Source organism: Marmota monax, unplaced genomic scaffold (assembly GCF_021218885.2).
Source record: "Marmota monax isolate L192 unplaced genomic scaffold, Marmota_monax_Labrador192_F-V1.1 WCK01_AAM20220418_F8-fsc00023, whole genome shotgun sequence".
Lineage (NCBI taxonomy): Eukaryota > Metazoa > Chordata > Mammalia > Rodentia > Sciuridae > Marmota > Marmota monax.
In genome coordinates, this window is record NW_026692907.1 from 2783558 (window position 1) to 2805209 (window position 21652).

The 21652-nt window shown below is 43.8% G+C and overlaps 1 protein-coding gene across 1 annotated transcript; it reads left to right on the top strand.

Moving 5' to 3' along the window:
* Positions 1 to 2852: 2852 nt before the first annotated feature.
* Positions 2853 to 20059, top strand: Dio1 (iodothyronine deiodinase 1). The gene is made up of 4 exons (XM_046450892.2): positions 2853 to 3235; positions 10159 to 10302; positions 15514 to 15713; positions 18591 to 20059. Exons 1-4 carry the CDS (start codon positions 2899 to 2901, stop codon positions 18657 to 18659), a joined length of 750 nt encoding a protein of 249 aa, XP_046306848.1. The 5' UTR covers positions 2853 to 2898; the 3' UTR covers positions 18660 to 20059.
* The last annotated feature ends 1593 nt before the right edge of the window (positions 20060 to 21652 follow it).

A 21652-nucleotide genomic window follows, 5' to 3' on the forward strand; every position in this document is an offset into this window, starting at 1 on the left:
ACACTATGGTGTAGACTAGGTGTATTAAATGCATTTTTAACTTAATGATATTTTCAGCTTACACTAGGTTTATCAGGATATAACCCCATCATAAGTCAAGAAGTATCTAGATATCAAAAGATGTTTGCCCAAGCATGGTATACATACCTGTAATTTCAGCTACTTGGGAGCCTGAGGCAGGAGGTTTGCATGTTTGAGACCAGGCTGGGCAACTTAATGAGACTCTATCTCAAAATAAAAATTGAAAAAGGGGGGCTGGGATGTGGCTTAGGTGGTATCGCGCTCACCTGGCATGCGTGCGGCCAGGGTTTGATCCTCAGCACCACATACAAACAAAGATGTTGTGTCCGCTGAAAACTAAAAAAATAAATAAATAAATATTAAAAAAAAAGAAAAGAAAAAGGGCTGGAGATGTAGCTCAGTGATGGAGAACTTGCCTAGCATGCAGGAGGCCCTGGATTTGATCCTCAGCAAAACACACACACACACACACACACACACATGTGCATGCAATACTCAATGTCATCAGTGAATTACAGGTTAAAATTAATTATTAATTATAAATATTGGCAAAGATGTGCAACTATAGAAACTCATAATTCAGTAGTAGAGTACTTGCCTCCCACACTTGAGGCACTGGGTTTGATCCTCAGCACCACATAAAAATAAATAAATAAGATAAAGATATTGAAGATATTGTGTCCATCTACAACTAATATATATATATATATATATATATATATATATATATTTTTTTTTTAAGAACTCTAATTCGGGGCTGGGGATGTGGCTCAAGTGGTAGCGCACCCGCCTGGCATGCGTGCGGCCTGGGTTCGATCCTCAGCACCACATACAAACAAAGATGTTGTGTCCGCTGAGAACTAAAAAAAAATAAATATTAAAAAATTCTCTCTCTCTCTCTCTCTCTCTCTCTCTAAAAAAAAAAAAAGAAAAAAGAAACTCTAATTCATTGTTGGGGGGAATACATAAGAATCCAGCCACTCTAGCCAGGCGTTGTGGCACATGCCTGTAATCCCAGCAGTGCAGGAGGCTGAGGCAGGAGGATTGCAAGTTGAAATTTATCGAGGCCCCAGACAACTCAGTGAAACCATGTCTCTAAATAAAATGTTAAAAATTGGCTCAGTGGTAAAGCACCCCTGGATTTAAGCCCTGGTATCAAAAGAGAAAAAAAAAAACAGCAAGGCAGTTACTTATAACAATAAACATACTCTTACCATATAATTCATATTCCTTGGTGTATCCGAATGAGTTGAAAACTGATATCCACCCCCAAATCTGCACATGATGTTTATAAGAAGCTTTATTCATAACTGATAAATATTGGGAGCAACCAAGGCGCCCTTCAGTAGAATAGATGAACAGATAAACAGATGAACAGATAAACAGATAAACTGTGGTACATCCAGACAATGGAATATTATTCAGCATTAAAAAGAAATGAGGGGGGCTGGGGATATAGCTCAGTTGGTAGAGTGCCTGCCTTTCATGCATAAGACCCTGTGTTCAATCCCCAGCACCACTCTTACTATCAGAGAGTATTTAGGTATGTAAATGCCAGAGACTAACTAAAGCTTTGTGAATGAAGACCATAGCGATTATGTAATACCGGAACAGGCTTTAGTCAGGCCACTTATTCTTTCTTGATGTGCATTTTGGGGGGGGGGTGGGGAGACCAGGGATTGAACTCAGAGACACTGGACCACTGAGCCACATCCCCAACACTGTTTTGTATTTTATTTAGAGACAGGGTCTCACTGAGTAGCTTAGTACCTCTCTTTTGCTGAGGCTGGCTTTGAACTCTCGATCCTCCTGCTTCAGCCTCCCAGGCTGCTTGGATTACAGGTGTGCACCACCACGCCTGGCCCTCTAGATGTGTTTTTAAACACTCTCCAACTCTGAGCCTCTCTGAGTCATGCTTGCTCTAGCTGTGAGGCCTTGACCATGCAGTTCCCTCCACCTTGCCTGGCTGACAGCTCACTGTCTTTCTGATTGCAGCATAGACATCAGTTCCTCATGGAAGCCTCGTGACCTCTCTATACAGAATAAGCTGCCACTTCTCCGTACCCCTATGTCCCTACACATCCTGTCTCTCTACTTAATATACTAAATGGCAATATTCTGTTTACTTGTCTTTCCTGCGCTAGACTATGACTTCCCTGAGAGCAGAGAGTTTTACCTGTCTCTCTTCTCCCAGTGCTAAGAGGAGTTGCAGGCCCTTAACTGCTGATGGCCCCAGAGATGTCACTGCCTGGGAGGTCCAGATCCAAAACCTCTGGGAAGGGACTTTGCCTCTGCAAAGAGTGGGAAACCACCTTTCACTAGTAAAAGAACCATTTATATTGTTAAAAAGAATAATTAACATTAGAGGTTATTCATTTGCAATAGATCTTTTAGTGGGGAAGATGTAAGTGTGGATCTTTTTAAGTATTTGTTTTAAAAAGTTAATCAAAGGAAGGGGCTGCAGGTGTAGCTCAACACTAGAGCTCTTGTGAGACACTGGGTTCAATCCTCAGCACCACATAAAAATAAAGTAAAGGCATTGTCTCCATCTATAACTAATATATATATATATATATATATATATATATATATATATTTTTTTTTTTTTAATTAATCAAAGGGAGAATTTAAAATCCACGAATCTCTCAAAATCTAAGGCAAAGAATCTGAAACAATAAGAATGAGAACAGACCTTTGTATACCTGGCTGGGAATTTTCCACTTTATTGACGGGAGAGCAAATACCTTCTGCCACGGCACCTTCCTCTTGCCTGGAGTTGGCTGCTCTGACTCTGTACCTTTGTCCAGCTCCGCCCAGTGTCATCTGGCTGCAGCCTCTAGGTCCATCAGCCTCAGAGCCAACTCTGGCTGTGACGAGATGGGGCTGCTCCGGCCAGGCCTATGGCTAAAGAAATTATGGATTCTCTTGTTGGTGGTTGTGGAGGTGGCCATGGGCAAAGTGTTAATGACACTGTTTCCAGAAAGAGCCACGCAGAATATCTTGGCCATGGGCCAGAAGACTGGTATGACCAGAAACCCCCAATTCTCCCCTGACAACTGGGTCCCGACCTTCTTCAGCATCCAGTATTTCTGGTTCGTCTTGAAGGTCCGTTGGCAGCGACTAGAGGACAAGGCTGAGCTGGGGGGTCTAGCCCCAAACTGCCCTGTGATTCGCCTCTCGGGACAGAAGTGCAACATTTGGGACTTCATACAAGGTCAGGAGGCTGCTGTGTGCTAGGGCGCTTGAAATGCTGGCGGGCGGGGACAGAGAGAGAGGTTGAAAGGTGCTGAACTCTCCTACTCCAGCTGCTCCTTCTGGGGCTTCTAGTCTTCGTCTGCTCAGGAAGTGAGGGACTCCCTTGAGTTCTGTTGCTCTGAATGGCATCACAACCTTCCCTGGCACTTCAGTCACAAGCCAGGCATTCTGTCCCACTCTGGCCTCTCAGTCCTTGAATGCTCTTCTTACCGTTGTAGTCGGTTCTGCCTGGGTTGCCCTCTGTCCACCTCTACCTGGTGAAATGCTCTTCATCCTTCACACTTCCACTCAATGGCACTTCTTGCAAGCAGCCAACCCCCACTTTCCCAACACAGATTACCCGCTCCCTGAGGCTCTGAAGGTATGACCTTGGCCTGCAGGACTGAGGTGGCTTCCTAGAGGAGATGGCTTTGGAACTTGGCCTTGAAGAATGAGGAAGATTTTTGTAGCTTGAGAAGGGAAGACTGTTTTAAGCAGAGGGAAGGGCAATAGTTTCTTTCTTTCTTTTGTTTGCTCATGATTTTAAACAAGAGTGTACAAATGACCTTGATTTATTTGCAAACATTTATCAAACTACCATTGATTACAAAAGCAATGTAACAACTAATTTTATTGTGTGTCTACTATGTGCCAGACACTATGCAAGAACAGGCCAATCTTCTGAATGCCAATTATCCAAAGATCAGTTTCAAAGATCAGTTTCCTGAAAGCCAGCTTGCCTCAGGAACAATTCACAGAATTGAGTTCCATCATTTTTTTAAAATATGTATATTTTTAGTTATCAATAGACCTTTATTTTACTTATTTATTTATATGCAATGTTGAGGATTGAATTCAGTGCCTCTCCTGTGCTAGGCAAGTGCTCTACCACTGAGCCACAACCCCTGCCCGAGTTGCATCATTTAAATGTATACTTTCAGTTAGAAAGTATTCAACTTTGTCAGCCAGGCATGGTGGTGCATGCCTGTAATCCCAGGGGCTTGAGAAGCTGAGACAGGAGAATCGTGAGTTCAAAGCCAGCTTCAGCAAAAGCAAGGTACTAAGCAACTCAGTGAGACCCTGTCTCTAAATAAAATACAAAATAGGGCTGAGGATGTGGCTCAGTGGTCTAATGCCCCTGAGTTCAATACCTAGTACCAAAAAACAAAAAAAAAAAAAAAAGGAAAAAAGAAAGTATTCAACTTTGTTATTGGTCCCTGCTGCTGCAGCTGAGACTGAAAGATAAGGAGACTAAGAGGCACAAAAGCAAAAATAAAAACCCTTTATTTATAAAATAGAGTTGACTTTCAGCACAGTGAACCGGAGTCCCCTGAAATAATAGGTACTAGCCATATAGAAATAAACACTGCTGGCTTCTGTCCTAGAAAAACCTCATAATCCAGACCAGTGAGAAAGGGAAGCAGAGATTCTGGGGAAGGGGCCCTCTCGTGGATGGGGTAAGGAGATGGTCAAGGGAAGGCTAACTGGAGAAAAAATGGTGAGCATTATCATCTGGGGATGTAAAGTCTTGGTACAGTTGAGGAAAAGGGGCTTGGGGAGCAGGGCAGGATAGATGGGAAGAAACAGCAGAAGTCCGAGAGGTAGAGGAGCACCATTCAGTTTGGCAGAAATGGGGTGCAAGAAGCAGGAAGGGGCTGGGTATGTTGGTGCACCCCTGTAATCCCAGCTACTCAGGAGGCTGAGACAGGAGGATTATAAATTCAATTAGTGAGAACCTGTCTCAAAATGAAATAAAAACTAAAAAAAATGCTCAGTGGTAGAGCAGCCCTGGGTTTAATCCCCAGTAGTAAAAAAAAAAAAAAAAAGATGAAAAAATAAACAGAAACCATCATTAGGGGCCAGAGCTTGGAGGGCCTCATGTCTTATCTGCAGGTAGATGTTATCCTGAGGGTGTTGGTGAGTTCTGAGAGTAAACATGATCAGTTCTGCTTATTAGAAAAACATCTTGTGACTGCTTCAGACTACTACCAGGCCATTAAAATGCTCTGTTGTATGCTTTAGGTATAAACTCTGAACTCATTTTAGAGCCACAGATTTGGGAGAACTGGAAGATTCTTTATATATATGTATATATATATTTTAGTTTTTGGTGGACACATCTTTATTTTATTTTTATGTGGTGCTGAGGATCGAACCCAGCGCCCCGCACATGCCAGGTGAGCACACTACCGCTTGAGCCACATCCCCAGCCCAACTGGAAGATTCTTTATAGTTCACCTAAAGCAACTCCTTCACTTTTCAGATGCAAAGGGCCAGAGAGGTAAACGACTTGTTTAGAGTCACACGGCAAGTTCTTGGCAGAGCCAGAACTAGCTGGTATATTTTCTGTTAATGAATAAGACAAAAGGGCATCAGAGAAATTCTCAGCCATCTCTCATCCTCTGCACATCCATGCACAAGCACACATATACACAGTGTTCACACACACACACACACACACACACACACACACAGAGAGAGCAAAACCTCAATAAACTGACATGTTGTGGCAGAAGGCAAGTAATGGATGAGTTCAAAGCCAGCTTCAGCAAAAGCAAGGTGCTTAGCACCTTTTGTTTTCTGGGCATCTGAGAGTTTAGATGAAACTGGCTTTATTTCATCTCCTGTTTAAAATTCTCCAAAATATACAAATGTACTGGTGAAGAGTCTCCTAGTAAGGACAAATGGGATTTCTCTGCTGAGAGAGCCTGATGTGGGGGCTAATTTACTGGCCCATCAATCATGAGAGTGGGCCCAAGTCCAGTTCTACTATGAAGCAGTTTTCCCAGTTGAACTTGACCATCCTTTCCTGATATTCTTAAAATGGCATTCTCTGTACTGGGGCCTGCAGTCATGGGCAGAGGCCCAGCCCTAAACACAGCCACGCTCTGATACCCATCCTTCCTTTCTTGGCTATCAGGAAAGCAGGGAACTAAGTTTAAACTTTGCCCTCAATACTGGCCACTGTACCCAACCACTATAAATAATTAAACAAATGGCTCTGTTCCTTCCAGGGTCCTGATGAGTGGGTGTTGAATATTTTGCCAATTAAAAAAAAAAATCCAGACAGCTAATATTTAGAGTCAGCCCTGACCCTAAGTCACTTTTTTTATCTGAAGAGTGACTCCCTGGGATCAATGGAGTCCAATGACCGCTCAGAGCCTCCCTGCTAATGCCTGGGCCTCCCTGTCATGTGGGTGAGGAGTCACCATGCAATCAACCAGGAGGACTGAGGCCCACTTCATGCCTCCTGGGACCTCCTATGAAGAAATCCTGTGAGTCAAAGACAAGGAAAACTTTGTATCTTCAGAGAAACTGACCTACCTTCTCCTCATACTGTAGACTGAAAAATTAGAAATAAGAAACTAATTGGGGGCTGGGGTTGTAGCTCAGTGGTAGAGCACTTCCTAGCATGTGGGAGACACTGGGTTCTATTCTCAGCACCATATATAATGAAATAAAAAAGTTTAAAAAAAAAACTGATTGGGTTTCTCCTTTTACTTGGCTACCAAGAGACTCAGAGTTATTTATATAGCTCAGTCACAATAAATGCACAGGAACTTTGAGCCTGCTAATTTATCCATTTTTCCCTCCTGTTCTATGCCTTCCAGAAAACCATGTTTTTTTCCTTTAGTTTCAACTTAATATTTTATTATATATGTAAAATGCTTCAAATCCTTTGCAGAACAAGGGGGGTATATAACTGACCAAATAAACTCAAGCAGGTTAAGATGCCCTCTGTCTCCATCCATCAGCAAGCCAGGTCAATTCCACTTTCTCCCCTTCACCTTGGCCCACACACCACCCCTGGTTCCTACTGTCTCTCAAGTGGACTTCCGCAAGGTTCCCTAATTGCTTCTTCCCCACTTCCATGGTCATTCTCAGTCCTTTCTCCACAGAGTAGCCAGTGATATTCAAGTGTGAATCTGATCACTGCACAGATCTACTGAAGCGGTCAGGACTCTGGCTTGCAAGCAACAGAAACTCACTCTAGTTTTACTGGTCACATCCACGTCCACCCATCAAGGAACATATTGGAAAGATGTTGGGGTCTCCCTGGAATCAATAATAGCTGGAGCCCTAAGTATAGGCTGTCTTTCAACATCAATGGTCACACCTGGATCCAGCTGTCACTATGGTTGCTGGGCAAACCCATCACCATCCCTGACAGGAGCACCACCACTGGGCTATGAATGAATTCTGCCATCTCAAGCCTCCAACATCAATGATCTATGTGGGAGGATCAAATCCACTCACCAGGGGTAGGGAAGGTCACTGCCTGCTCCCTGGCTGCTGGGGGCAGACAGTAGAACTGTCCTCTCTGTCTTCCACAGAGCAAGGCTGGGCACAGACACCCATCAATTGTACACAAAATAGAGAATTTCAAGTAGAAAGGAGGTTTGGGGCTGGACAGCCAAAGCTGCAATAATATCCACAACACTTGCAAAAATATCTCCGTGTCTTCCTATTGTACCCAGAATAAAATTCAGATTTTGCACCAAGGCCCTTAAGACTCTTCTGCTCTGGCCTACACCAAACTCCCCAACCACCTCCCCTTATTGCTTCCTGCCTGGTACCAGCCAGTGATCTTGTGGATCCTTGAACAAACTAAGCCCTCTCTCCCTCCAGGGGAGCTTTGCACATTGAGTAGCTGAGCCTGGAATGCTCTTCTCTTTTACCCATGGTTGTTTTTTCTTGTCCTTTACTTCTCAGGTTCAATGGCAGCTCCTCAGAGGCCTTTCCTCACCCACCTGATTCTGTTAAGTCTCATTCATAACACTGAGCACAATTTGAAATGACTTCATTTCTGTATTGAACTTGTCTTTTGGCCTGTCTTCCCATTCAATAAAACTCAAACTGTAGACGGCAGAGACCTACTAACCTCACTCTCTCTCTCTCTTTTTTTTTTCTTTAAGAATGATTTTTTTTAAAGTTGTTGATGGGTCTTTATTTTATTTATTTATATGTGGTGCTGAGATTCGAAACCAGGGCCTTACACATGCCAGGCAAGCACTTTACTGCTGAGCCACAACCCAGCCCTGCTAATCTCACTCTCCACTGAACCAACAGTTGGCAGCGGGGCTTAAATAGTATAAATTCTGAATAAATGTTTGTAGGTAGGATGTGAGTGTGCTGGAGACTGGGGATACAAGTTTGAATGAGGCCCTGCTCTAAGGGGTAACGCGTAGCCTGGGGGATGAGAACACTTAAATAGGCCATGTCATAGTGCAGGGCAGCACTTACTCCAGAAGATGTCTGACGAGGCCTTAACAATGTTTCAGCTCCGGCCATAACGATCCTCGGGGTTCTCCCCAAAGCTGCCCCAACTCTAAGCTGGGGGAACACCAGAAGGCCCCCACCCAGAACTAATTTTGTGGGCATGGGACCAGTGAATCACACACGGTCTCACACTCAGAAGGACCTCATCCTTGAGATTAACACTCTGTAGTAGCTGTCTTGAAATTCTTAACAAGTTTATCTTGGAACTTGCATTTTGTAAGTGAAGCCCAATGGGACAATGGAGGCTGCCCCGAGAACATACAGCCTTGCTCTTCAGACCTTGCAGCTCAGCTGGGGACATGCTCTCGTGGGCCCATTCTTCCACCCCCATATGTCCCTTCTTCCTGTTCCCAGCCAGTGACTGTTGTTACCTTCTAGCCCCATAGAGAATCACCTGGGCACAGCAGGGGAAAGGTCAGGGTCAGGTGTTGGCATTCCCCAGTGTCTTTGGGCAGAGCATGTGAAGGGCTGTCCCATCCTGGCTACCAGCACCACAGTGCAATTTGGCAAGTGATGGGGGTGATTTGGAGGGAGAAACCTCTTACCTCCCTTTTCTATTTAAGTGCCTAGCATTCCCCTGACAGGGTGAAATATATTTTGGGTCAGGGTGGTAATCAGGTGGGAAAGGCCTGACTTGCCTTCCCTGCTCCGGGCCAGGGCACAGTGCCTTGTTCTGGTGTCTGAGGGGAGAGGGCAGCCAGGATGCCATAGCACACGTGCACACTGCGTTGCAGGCAGCTGGGTGACTTGAGAACCTGCACTCACTCTATGAACACCCCTGTTTCTTGTGGGGGAGTGTGATATTAAATAGCAACTAAAAAGCAGCATGCTAGGTCAAGATAGAAATTTTAGAAGAAAATAAAAATCTTTATTTTAATAAATGTGATGACACTTCCCGTCCTTTTTGAACAAGAGCCCCTGCATTTTCATTTTGTAGCAGATTCTACTCCCTCCTCTTCATGGCCTCCGCATTTTAGAACTTAGGGAGGAGATAAGAGCAGAGAACAACCACTTACATTTATTGAGCCCCTACTATGGACCAGCCACCATTTAAAACCCTTATAAGTATTTATTTATTTTTCATAACAATCCTATAAAATATGTATGTATTATAATTATGTCTACTTATGGACGGGGAAACTGAGGCACTTTGATTGGAAAGGGCACTGCCTTCAAAGTCCAGAAGCCAAACTGTTCATTCTAACTTCACCACTGACCTGCTGTGAGTTGGTCCTAGAGGTCTATAAACCTCAGATTCTTTGGTCTGTAAAATGGAGAAATTTTACTACTTTGCAGTATTATTAATCCCATCACCTAGAGAATGGAGGCCTGTTTGCCTCATAAACTGCATTACTCCCCTGTAATTATTTTAAGCACCATCATCTGCAGGTGGACCACTGAGATCACCTAACGTAAACCTCTCACTTTAGAAAGGCGGAAACCAGCTCCATCCCCTGCTAAGTCATGCTCTCTAGGGTTAGGCCCCTGCCTGTGCTCACTGCTCATTCTGGAGAGAAAACAAAGGTAACAGAATTAAAAGCAGGAGTGAAGATGATGCTTGCCAAAAATAAATCAATAAATTGTGCAGATTCTTGGCTTATAATGGTTGTTTTTCCATTTTAGGCAACAGACCACTGGTGCTGAATTTTGGAAGTTGCACCTGACCTTCATTTCTTTTCAAATTTGACCAATTCAAGAGACTTATTGAAGACTTTAGTCCCATAGCAGATTTTCTCATCATTTACATTGAAGAAGCACATGCATCAGGTACAGAAAGATGTTTTTTCCTCTTGTTATTCCCATCTTCTCTTTTCCCTCTCCCCATACAAGGTTGGAAGTGGGCTGGAAGAAAAGAACTGCTATTCATCAAGCACCCACCATCTCCCTATCGCCACCCTGGATTTACCCACCACTCACTTCATGGTTTGCTTTCATCCAGGACACACACACACACAAAAAAACCCAGAAAACCTGGAGAGATGGGGTCTGGCAAGAGAGAGTTCTAACCTTTTAAGATAAATAGGGAAATCAAGGGAGAGCAATTGACTTGAGCACATTTATAAGGAATTTGGACCTGAAATTGGTGAAATAATGCTATCCAGTTATTTGTACAGTCTTTAGTAATGACTGCTATACATCCTAAGACAGTTGGACACAATGGCACACGTCTGTAATCCCAGTGACTTGAGAGGCTGAGGTAGAAGTATCACAAGTTTGAGGCCAACCTCAGCAGTTTAACAAGACTCCCCCACCCCATCTCAAAACGAAAAAATTTAAAGTGCTGGGGATGTAGCTCAGTGGTACAATACTCTTGGGTTCTTTCCCAGCACCAAAAAGAAAAAGATATATCCTAAGACTCAAAGAGATATGGTTCATGTGGGTCAGTAGTTCTCAGGCTGTCGTAAATTATCAGAAGCACCTGGAGGGCTGGTTAAAGCAGACTGCCTTAATAGATCTGGGACAGGCCTGAGAATTTGTATTTCGTAGGAGTGATGCTGATACTGCTGATCTGGGGACCCCAACTGAGAGAACCACTGACATAGGCCAACTCTTTCCTGGGTGAGAATCCTTTCTATAGCTCCTACCTGCCCATCACCCATCATCATCATTTCATGGGAAATCATCCGGGCTGGGCATGTGGCTCAAGCGGTAGCGCGCTCGCCTGGCATGCGTGCGGCCTGGGTTCGATCCTCAGCACCACATACAAACAAAGATGTTGTGTCTGCCAAAAAAAATAAAAAATAAACATTAAAATTCTCTCTCTCTCAAAAAAAAAGAATTAAAGCTCATGAGAAATCATCCTTGCTAGGAAAGTCAAAGCTAGAGATAGTTCTTCCTTACAAGAGGCAGACATGTCCCTCCAGGAAACATGTATATCGTGGTCTAAACCCCTTACTTTACAAAATGGTCAGACACATCTCTTCTCTGATTTTCATGGGGACTGAACTCATGAATTTGGCCCAAGTCTCAAATCCAGAGATTGTGGAAGGCAGGAAAGCTTGTGTGACAGAATGGAACAGGTGCCATTTCTTCATCCATCTCCCCACAGAATGGGAGAGATGCTGTCTGATACATTACTGTCACTCAGAACTCAGTCCAGCCCATGTCACAGTCAGAGCTCTGTAAAAACAGGATGGATAATGTATAGGACAGTATTAGCCTTGCTGGCTTTTCCATGTCTTTGTAAACATAGAGATTATTCTGATTAATCTTCAGCCAAGTTGACCCAGTAGTACTTTCCCCCAGTGTGGTCCTCAGATCTCCAGTGACAGAACCACTTGCTTATTGAAAATGCATATTCCAGGGCCCTACCTGAAGCCTACTACACAGTGACATAAATGCACACAAAAGCTTAAAAGCTGCTTTCAACTTATACCATGCTCTTTTAACTGGCAGCATCTGTCCTTACCTGGTGATTTTGAAGCAATTTGAAATATTATAATAGGATAATGTTATGATAGGTTCATTATACTGTTCTTTCTTACGTATATTTGAAATTTTCCATAATAAAATTTGTTTTAAAACAGCCCAGGGGACAGGAGAGCAAACATGAGCACAAAGTACCTCTTTGTGAGACATCCCTTTGTGAGAACAGCAGGCATCAGTTAAAGAAAGAGACCTATGGCAGAGAAACTGGCATCTGTGGTCTCCAAGACTGAGAAGAGACAATGCCTCCACGTCACACAGCTGGAGTTCAGCCAAGCCTAGTTTGATTTAGCCTTCCTGGGGAGGCACTTCTCAAACTTTACTGTGTGCTCAGATCACTTAGGCATCTTATTGAAATGCAGATTCTGGCTCCAGAGGGTTGGCATGGGGCCAGGTAAGGCCAAAGCTGCTGGTCCAGGGACCACACTTTGAGTCACAAGGTCCTGGAGGATCCAGTTTTAATCTCCAGAAGAGTAAATTGCAAACTGTGACAAGAGGGTTTGGAATATCACCAACATTGTTTCCTGGTCCTGATACCTGTCCCTGACTCATTTTTCCCAGAATCAGACCAGGTAGGTTTAAACCTTTCTGGAAACTAGAGCTATCTACCTCAGCCACCAAGGAAAGGTTTTCTGCCCTGTCCTGACACAGTTTTTCCTCCTCCCCATCTCCTTCCTCGGGTCCTTGTTTCTATCAACCAGACAGAACTGGGCATAACCTGTACCTCAGAAATAAAGCATACAGAGCTAGTATCCATCAGACCTAGGAGGTGTGGGTCAATCTTTAGGGCCCAAATTAGTTGACTTGACTTTCTCCACGCACCCCGTTTGTCCAAGTAAAATACAGGGAGGCACAAGGTATAGTGGGAAGGTCACAGACATTGGAGTTTCAGACCTGGGTGTGAGTCCAGCTCCATCATGTGCTGCTCATGGGATTTTGGTCAACCTCCCTTTTGTGTCTTCTTCTCTACCATAAAAATGGGATGATATCATCTGCCTCATGGAATCATTCATTCATTGTTTCTTAATGAGCACCTACAATGTGCCCAGGCCTGTGCTGGGGCTAGGGAGATAGAGAGAAAAGATGTATATACAGTTTCTTTCCTGTAAGGAAGTTACATTTATATTTGGGGAGGAAAGTTGCTGTTCCTCTCATGTTCTCAGCTGTACCATGGGGCTGAGAATCCCTGCTTGGCCTCCCATGGGAGGCAGCTGGGAAGCTCCAAGAGCCCACAGTGGACATGGCTGCCTAAACATGGTATAAATAGAAATTGGTGTAATTATCAATCAAGAAATTTGATGATGAGTAATAATATCTTTGATAATGAGTAATAATATTTCAGGCCAGACTTTTGTATCTTGAGGTGAATCTGAAGGGCTGGTTTAACTTGGGAGAAATACTGAGTAAGGAGACTTGGGAGCACCAAGGAGGTGATGCAGACTCTGTGGATAGACTTAAGCAACTTATCTCACCTGCAGGGCAACTATTATTGTAAACATGGGCCTGTGGCTTCCAAACGAACCTATGACTACATTACCTGGATTCCAGGTTCCCCAGAAATGGGGCAAGTGGAAGGGCAAGGCTATGAGCAGTTTTTTCAACTGTGGGCCCATTGTGGCGAGTCTCTAAAGGTCAGGGAGAATAATGGATTGGAAGGCAGTGTGATTAGGAAGCAGGAAAACTGCATAGAAGGGGATGAGAACAAGGTCACTGCCAGGCTGGCAGCTATATGTGGCTTTGAGCTCATCCTGAACAGCTTATCTGAGGCTGTCAATAGAGCTAAAGCAACATCAGCTGCAGTAGCAGAAGTGACAGTGCCTAATCCAAGAAAGAGAAGGCTCCACTCTGCTCACACTGAGGTGGAGACACCTACTGTAACAAAAAGAGCAAAGGTCAGAGACAGCCTGGGGTGGGGGTCGAGGAATCCAAGTACCTCACCCATTTACCTGGAGGAAAGAGCTGGAGGAAGACTAGAGGGATGGGCAGAGGCTGGGTCACTGAAGGCCTCAAGGACCACACTGAGGAGACTGGGATCTATCTGGATGGTGATAGGAAGGCACCAAAAGATTTGAGGAGGAGAGTGACATGGTCAGATTTGCATTTTGGAAAGAACATTGTGATTATGAATAATCAGGAGAGGAAAGTTTTCTAAACTCTAGTGTAGTAGTTCTTTTTGTTTTGTTTTTATTTTTTTATTTGATTTTTTTTTTTTTAGTTATACATGACAGTAGAGTGTATTTCGACATGGACTGGAACATACATGGAGTATCACTTCCCATCCTTGTGGTTGTACAAGATGTGGAGTTAAACGGGTCGTGTATTCATATATGAACATAGGAAAGCTATGTCCGCTTCATTCTATTGTCTTTCCTATTCCCATTCACCCTCCCCACCCTCATTTCCTTTTGTCTAATCCAGTGAACTTTTATTCTTCCCCCACCCCCTAATTGTGTGATAGTCTCCACATATCAGAGAGAACATTTGGCCTTTGGTTTTGGGGATTAGCTTATTTCACTTAGCATGATAGTCTTCAGTTTCATTCATTTACCAGCAAATGCCATCACTTCATTCTTCTTTATGGCTAAGTAATACTCCATTGTATATATATACCACATTTTCTTTATCCATTCATTTGTTGAAGGGCACCTAGGTTGGTTCCATAGTTTAGCTATTGTAAATTGCTCTGCTATAAACATGGATGTTTATAGTATGTGGATTTTAAGTCCTTTGGGCATAACCAGAGGAATGGGTTAACTGGGTCAAATGGTGGTTGCAGTCCAGGTTTTCTGAAGAATCTTCATACTGCTTCCAGAGTGGTTGCACCAATTTGCAGTCCTACCAGCAATGTGTAAATGTACCTTTTCCCCCACATCCTTGCCAACATTATTATTTGTATTCTTGATGATTGCTATTCTGACTAGAGGGAGATGAAATATCAGCATAGCTTTAATTCAGAGCAGTAGTTTTTTAAACAAGTTGTAATGCACTAGTGTATTCAAATCATCTGAAAGGCTGTTAAAACCCAGATCACTGGGTCCCACCCCTGGTTGGTCTATGGTGGGGCCTGAGAATCTGCATTACTAACAAGCTCCCAGATGCTGCTGCTGTAGCTGGTCTAGAGCCCACACACTTAGATAACCACTGTTCTAGACCACTGCCTCTCAAAGTGTGATCCAGGCATTAGAAGCCTTGCATTCTGGGAGCAGGTTAGACTCTCAGTCATACCCTAGACAGGATGAACCAGAATTTCCCTGTAACAAAGCCTCTGAGTGACATATATGCTCACTAAAGATCAAGAAGAAGCTCTCTATTGATTGGACTATCTCACATTGAAGAGCTGAGGCCTGGAAGCCAGGAGTCCAGGGCTTCAGTTTTGGATCAATAAGAAACTGTCTATGTAACCTGGCAGATAGACCTGTAAGAGAAAACTGGGCCAAATCATGACCAAGGGCTCCTCTACCTGGGACCTTCTGTTAAAAGTGGGTGGTATTTAGCCTGCAGGAATTGGGTGCCTTGTGTGTAGAGCTTGAGTGCCTAATCTTTCTTTTCCAGATGGCTGGGCTTTTAAGAATAATGTGGACATCAAGATTCATCAGAACCTCCAGGACCGCCTGCGGGCAGCCCACATACTGCTGGCCAAGAGTCCCCAGTGCCCTGTGGTGGTGGACACCATGCAGAACCAGAGCAGCCAGCTCTATGCAGCCCTGCCTGAGAGGCTCTACGTACTCCAGGAGGGCAGGATCCTCTACAAGGTAGTGACCCAGGGGCAGGAGGCCCCGGGAGGGCCAAGAGGGTCCAGAAAAGACAAAGGCAAAAAGAGGGCTTTGTATCAGGGAGACCCTAGATTCAAATCACTGCTAGTCATGTGACCATGGGCAAATTCTTTTACTTTCTGGAGATTCAGTTTCTTCTTCTGCAAAATGAGCAGACTGGGTTATTTATTTATTTATTTATTTATACATACATACCAGGGATTGAACTCAGGGGGCACTTAACCCCTGAGCCACATTCCCAGCCCTTTTCTTTCTTTCTTTAAATATTTTTTTTAGTTATACATGGACACAATATCTTTATTTTGTTTGTTTATTTTATGTGGTGCTGAGGATTCAACCCAGTGCCTCACATGTGCAAGGCAAGCGCTCTACCACTGAGCCATAGCCCCAGCCCCCCAGCCCTTTTCTTGTATTTTGTTTAGAGACAGGGTCTCACTGAGTTGCTTAGGGCCTCGCTAAATTGCTGAGGCTGGCTTGCTATCCTCCTGCTTCAGCCTCCTGAGCTGCTGGGATTACAAGTATGCAACACTGCGCTGGGCAAACCCTGGCATTTGGACCATAACTGCATCCTACTAGCTGCCTTCTGAACCCAGACAACTGGCCCAACTCTGATTTTCAACTAGGATATAGAAGAGATAAAAGATGTTTCCATTTTATTTTGATGCTCAGAGAGGGGAACTGACTTGCCCAAGGTTACTAGGCAAGGCTTTAATTTCAATTGACCTGGGTGAGAGGCAGCAATATAGGGAGGACTGAAGCTGCTCATCACTGAGGCAGGCCTGGCTCTGGAGAGGATGTAGGAGCCCAAAGAGAGCCAACTCTATGGATAGGAGCTGGAAATGTTGAAGCAGGGATGCAACCAGAGAACCAAGTCCAGGCTTCCTGGTGATGGTTTTCCCCTCATGGTCTCCAGCCTTACTAGGGAACAGGAACTAACACATTGGCACACCCTCTGGCTCCTTGGACAGTGTTGGTCTCTGAGAGTAGGAAATAAGTTTAGAGCTGCTGAAAGGATTTGCAGCCTTGGATAACTGATGATACCCAATTACTTAGATGCTATTCTGCTCATGGCCCTACTTATACAGGTGAAATAAGCAACATCTTGTACATGGAACCCCAATGTCCTAAGGGTCACAATACAAGGATGCAGGTCCCTCTTCCTTGCCCCTTCCCTGAGACATGGTTCTAAGATGCTAGGCACAGAGTCCCTACCCTGGGTTAGGTCCTGTGCAAATCCTGGAAACACAAAAACAAATTTAATGATCCCTGCCTTACTTCAAGCTGCCCACAGTCTGGGAAGACCCAAATAAGAGTAGTAATACAGGGGCTGAGGCTGTGGCTCAGTGGTAGAGGGCTTGCCTAGCATGTGTGAGGCACTGGGTTCAATTCTCAGCACCACATATAAATAAAGGAATAAAATAAAGGTCCATACATCTAAAAAATATTTTTTTAAAAAAGAGTAGTAATACAATGTCCTAATGCCGAGATTCCACAGCAAGGACCAGCAACCTTTTCTGTAAAGGCCTTGATAGTCAATATTTTTTACTTTGTGGACCAGATAACCCTGAATCCCCAACAATTCAGTTTTGCTGTTATAGCAAAGAAGCAGCCACAGACCATCTGTAAGTGAAGAATGTGCGCTATCAGAAATGACTTGGCTCTCAAACTTCAGGTTTTCCAACCCTGAGGAAGGGTGGATATGTCAGAGGATGTGGCAAGCGTGGGCCTTAAAGCATAAGCAGTCAGTTGGATGAAGTGAAGCACGCCTGTAATTCCAGTGACTAGGGAGGCTGAGGCAGGAGAATTGTGAGTTCAAAGCCAGCTTCGGCAACTTAGCAAGTGCCTGTCTCTGTCTAATGAGGGAAGAAAAGTTTATTTGAATAGATCCCTATTTATTAAAAATAAATTTTAAAAATGCATAAGCAGTCAGTCAAGTAAGCACAGGGAGTGAAGGTCATTGCAAATATAAGGACAGGTGGCAAAGGCCCTGAGGAATATAGGGTAGGTATGAATAGAGAATTGGGGGCACTTGGGTTACAGGGTCTGATCCTGGACCAAGGAGTTCGGCTTTCATCTTAGGGCAAAGAAGAGCCATATGAAGATTTTGAGTAGGAGACAGGCATGATCAGATCGGTTCTTTAGAAAGATCATTGGCTGTTGGATGGAGTGGTACATGCCTATGACCCCAGTGACTCGGGAGGCCGAGACAGGAGATTGCAAGTTCAAGGCCAGCCTCAGCAACTTAGTAAGGTCCTGAACAACTAGTAAGAGACCCTGTCTCAAAATAAAAAATAAAAAGGGCTGGGGATGTGACTCAGTGGCAAAGCACCCCTGGGTTCATTCAATCCCCAGTACCAAGGAAGGAAGGAAGACCATTGGCTACTGGGTGAAGAATGGACTGGAGGGAGCAGGATAGTTGGGAGGTATGGTGGGGGCCAGGACTAGGGAGTGTAGAGGGCATCCCTAGGGCAGGGGGACTGGAGGGGCAGAGGTGGTTCTGATGCGAATGAGTGGAGCTTCTGTGGGGACTGAAGAGGAAAGGAAAGTCTAAAGGTCTGAAGGTCTAATGAGGGAAGAAAAGTTTATTTGTATAGATCCCTTTCTCCCCCTAAAACTCTGTCATTTTGCCTCTAGTTTTCTTCTATCTCTATCCAGTCTTTTCATTAAATGTTGGTGCCATGCCACTCACTTTCCCTGGATGATCTGATCCACCTCATGGTTGTGCAAATCTGCCATTGGCCACACTGTACTGATAACACCACCATAGATCTTAGTCCAGATCTACAACCAAGCTCCAGACCTACATATTCCTTGCAGATTGGAAATCTAGCAATGCCTGATTCATTTCTCTTGCAGGGTAAACCTGGCCCTTGGAACTACCATCCAGAGGAAGTTCGTGCTGTTCTGGAAAAGCTCCACAGTTAACATGAACAGATTCTCCAGCTCTAGGTGACCCACAGAAGGACTCCTCAGGCTTGGCTCTCCCCTCAGCCCAGCTGACTTCACCTTTGACCTGTGTTCCCAGCTGAACTACTAGCTCAAAATTAAATTTTCAAATTTAAGCAAACAACTGCTGCTAGAGAGGGCAGGTCACAGCACCCAATCAGGACAAATTGTTTCCCCCCCTTTTTTTTTTTCCAGTACTAGGAATTGAACCCAGGGTTGCTCTACCATTGAGCCACATCCCAAGCCCTTTTTGGTTTTTATTTTATTTCTCACTAAATTGCCCAGGCTGGCTTCTAGCTTGTGAGCTTCCTGCCTTAGCCTCCCAGATTATAGGCACGTGCCATTTCGCCCAGCACAAATTTTTATAGAGAAACTGAAGTAACACCTGAGCTGTTCAGGCAAATGAATTGTTATCATGCAACTCCACCCTGCTCCCTCAGTGGAGACCACATTCTTCGCACAATGTCTTCTAGTGAAATGGCAGTCGCCCTCCACTGGCTTACTCCTGAAGTGTGGCGTCTCCCTTGCTGCTCTAATACCAAGTGGTTCAATATGGTACCCCTTCTGTGAGGCAAGTCCATTTGGCCAAACCTGCCATTCATAGGACTGATCATTTAAGACACCAAATTGGCTTTTAGAACAAAGCACAGGAAGAATTCCACTTGTTAGGGAGAGATGAGGAATTGGAAGGGGAGGGCATGGGAAGAGAAGAAATGATAACCCGGATAACTCGTTCCTTGACAAAAGATTTAAATCAGTCAGTGGTGGTGATGAGTGAGTTTCCATGGTAACCATCTCCAATTCTGCCAGGAAAAGGAGAGTATTCACTTTACCATCTTTGAATATATTTCACAGAAATCTGGCTCTCTGTTCTCTGGTATATTCCACGATTTTCACTTATCAAGGAGTGATAAGGAGGATTTTTGACTTCCCCAAAGCATTATGATCATGACCAAAGCAGACAATAAGCACCGGCAAAAGCTATCATTCAGCTACACAGAAGCTCATAATTGAAATTGTTTCCCCAAGTTCTTCACTAGTCTCTGAATGGTCATTTGTGTTAGATCACATCAGACTAATGGATAACCTTTAGAATTCATCTGTTTTTTAAAAATATTTTTTAGTTGTCAATGGACCATTATTTTATTTATTCATTTATACATGGTGCCGAGAATTGAACCCAGTGCCTCACACCTGCTAGGCAAGTATTCTACCAATGAGTCACAACCCAGCCCTAGAATTCATCTGTTTTAACTCTGCTTCTTTTCATATTTGTTTATGATGGCCACAGCCTAAAGTACCCACAGCTGTGACTTGATTTTAAAAAATGTTCTAAGATGCAGCAAGCTAATACAGAACAATTAAAACATATCAAGCTATTTTGGATGGCTTCAGTGTGATCTTTACATTTTCTTTTCCAATTTTGGTGAGCCCGAACTATCTTTTATTATAGCTCAATGTAATCTGATCAGCAAAAATATCATTTGCTGGAGGGGCCCCATTTGGTGGGAAGAATACTCAGTCTTTATGTGTTACATGTCAAATGCGTTACTGTCTTATGAAATCCTGCTGGAGGGAAATAATTTTTCACATTGGAATCAAACTTTGGTCACAACATGACAAAAGGATGGACTTGGTGGTGCATTTTGCCAGCATGAGAACACGTTCTCTGTGGCTCTGCCTTAGTTGCTACCATGTTAATTTTTTAAAAATGTTCTTTTAAAAAAAAATGTTTTTAGTTGTCAATGGACCTTTATTTATTTATTTTTTTTAATGTGGTGCTGAGAATTGAACCCAGTGCCTTGTACACGCTAGGCAAGCACTTTACCACTGAACCACAAATCCAACCCCATGATAATTTTTTTTTGGTGGGGGGTTGATACTAGGGATTGAACTCAGGAGTATTCGACCACTGAGCCACACCTCCAGCTCTATTTTTTGTTTTATTTAGAGACAGGGTCTCACTGAGTTGTTTAGCACCTCACTTTTTGCTGAGGCTGGCTTTGAATTTGCAATCCTCTTGTCTCAGCCTCCCAAGCCACTGAGATTACAGGCATGAGCCACCCCCCCCCATTGTAAATGGACACAATATCTTTATTTTTTTATTATTATTATTTTTAATGTGGTGATAAGGATAAAACCCAGTGCCTCACATGTGCAAGGCAAGCGCTTTACTGCTGAGCCACAATCCCAGCCCCCTCATGTTAATATTTTTTAATTTAGCTATTTCCCTTTTTTTTTTTTTTTCATAGATAGGGTCTGGCTACTGCTCAGGTTGGCCTCTAATTGGGCTCACACCTCAGCCTCCTGAGTAGCTGGGACTAAAGGCGTGTGTCACTATGCTCACCCATTTTATTCCACTAAAAAAGAGTTGTTATTAATCATCTATCAAGCACAGACACTTTTAAATGTGTTCTCATTTAATTTCTCCTATCCTAAAGAGATTATTATCCCCATTTTTTAGATGAGGAAATCAAGACTCAGAGTTGAGTAACTTGTGAGTTCTCAGAAGTAGTAAATAATCAAGTGGAATCCAACTCCACTTCTGATGTCAAGGCCAGAGTCTTAGCTCTATTTCTGCTAGCTCTCTACTTTGGTTAGGCTGCCTTGGTATCCTGAAGTATAAAATGGGACATCAGTAGTGCCTGCCAGAGAGGACTCATGAGTAAAACACTGTGCCCGGCTTGGAGCAAACGCCACAGGAGTGTTGGATATTACCAAGAGAATCGTTGTCATTCTGCAACTCCCTTCTTGGGCTGCCTTTTTGGGGGTTGTGGATTGAAAGGAAAGAAGAGACATTGAATAAAAATTCTCCATCCTGTCCAGATAACCAGCCAACACAGGCATGAGTTTGTGAAGTTATACTGAGAACAAGTAGCTGTGACATCGATGGGACTGAAGCAGAACTGAGCACTGTCCTGATTAAGTGCTAAGTTCCACAGAAGAATCTGGCATAGGAGACAACAGACTTC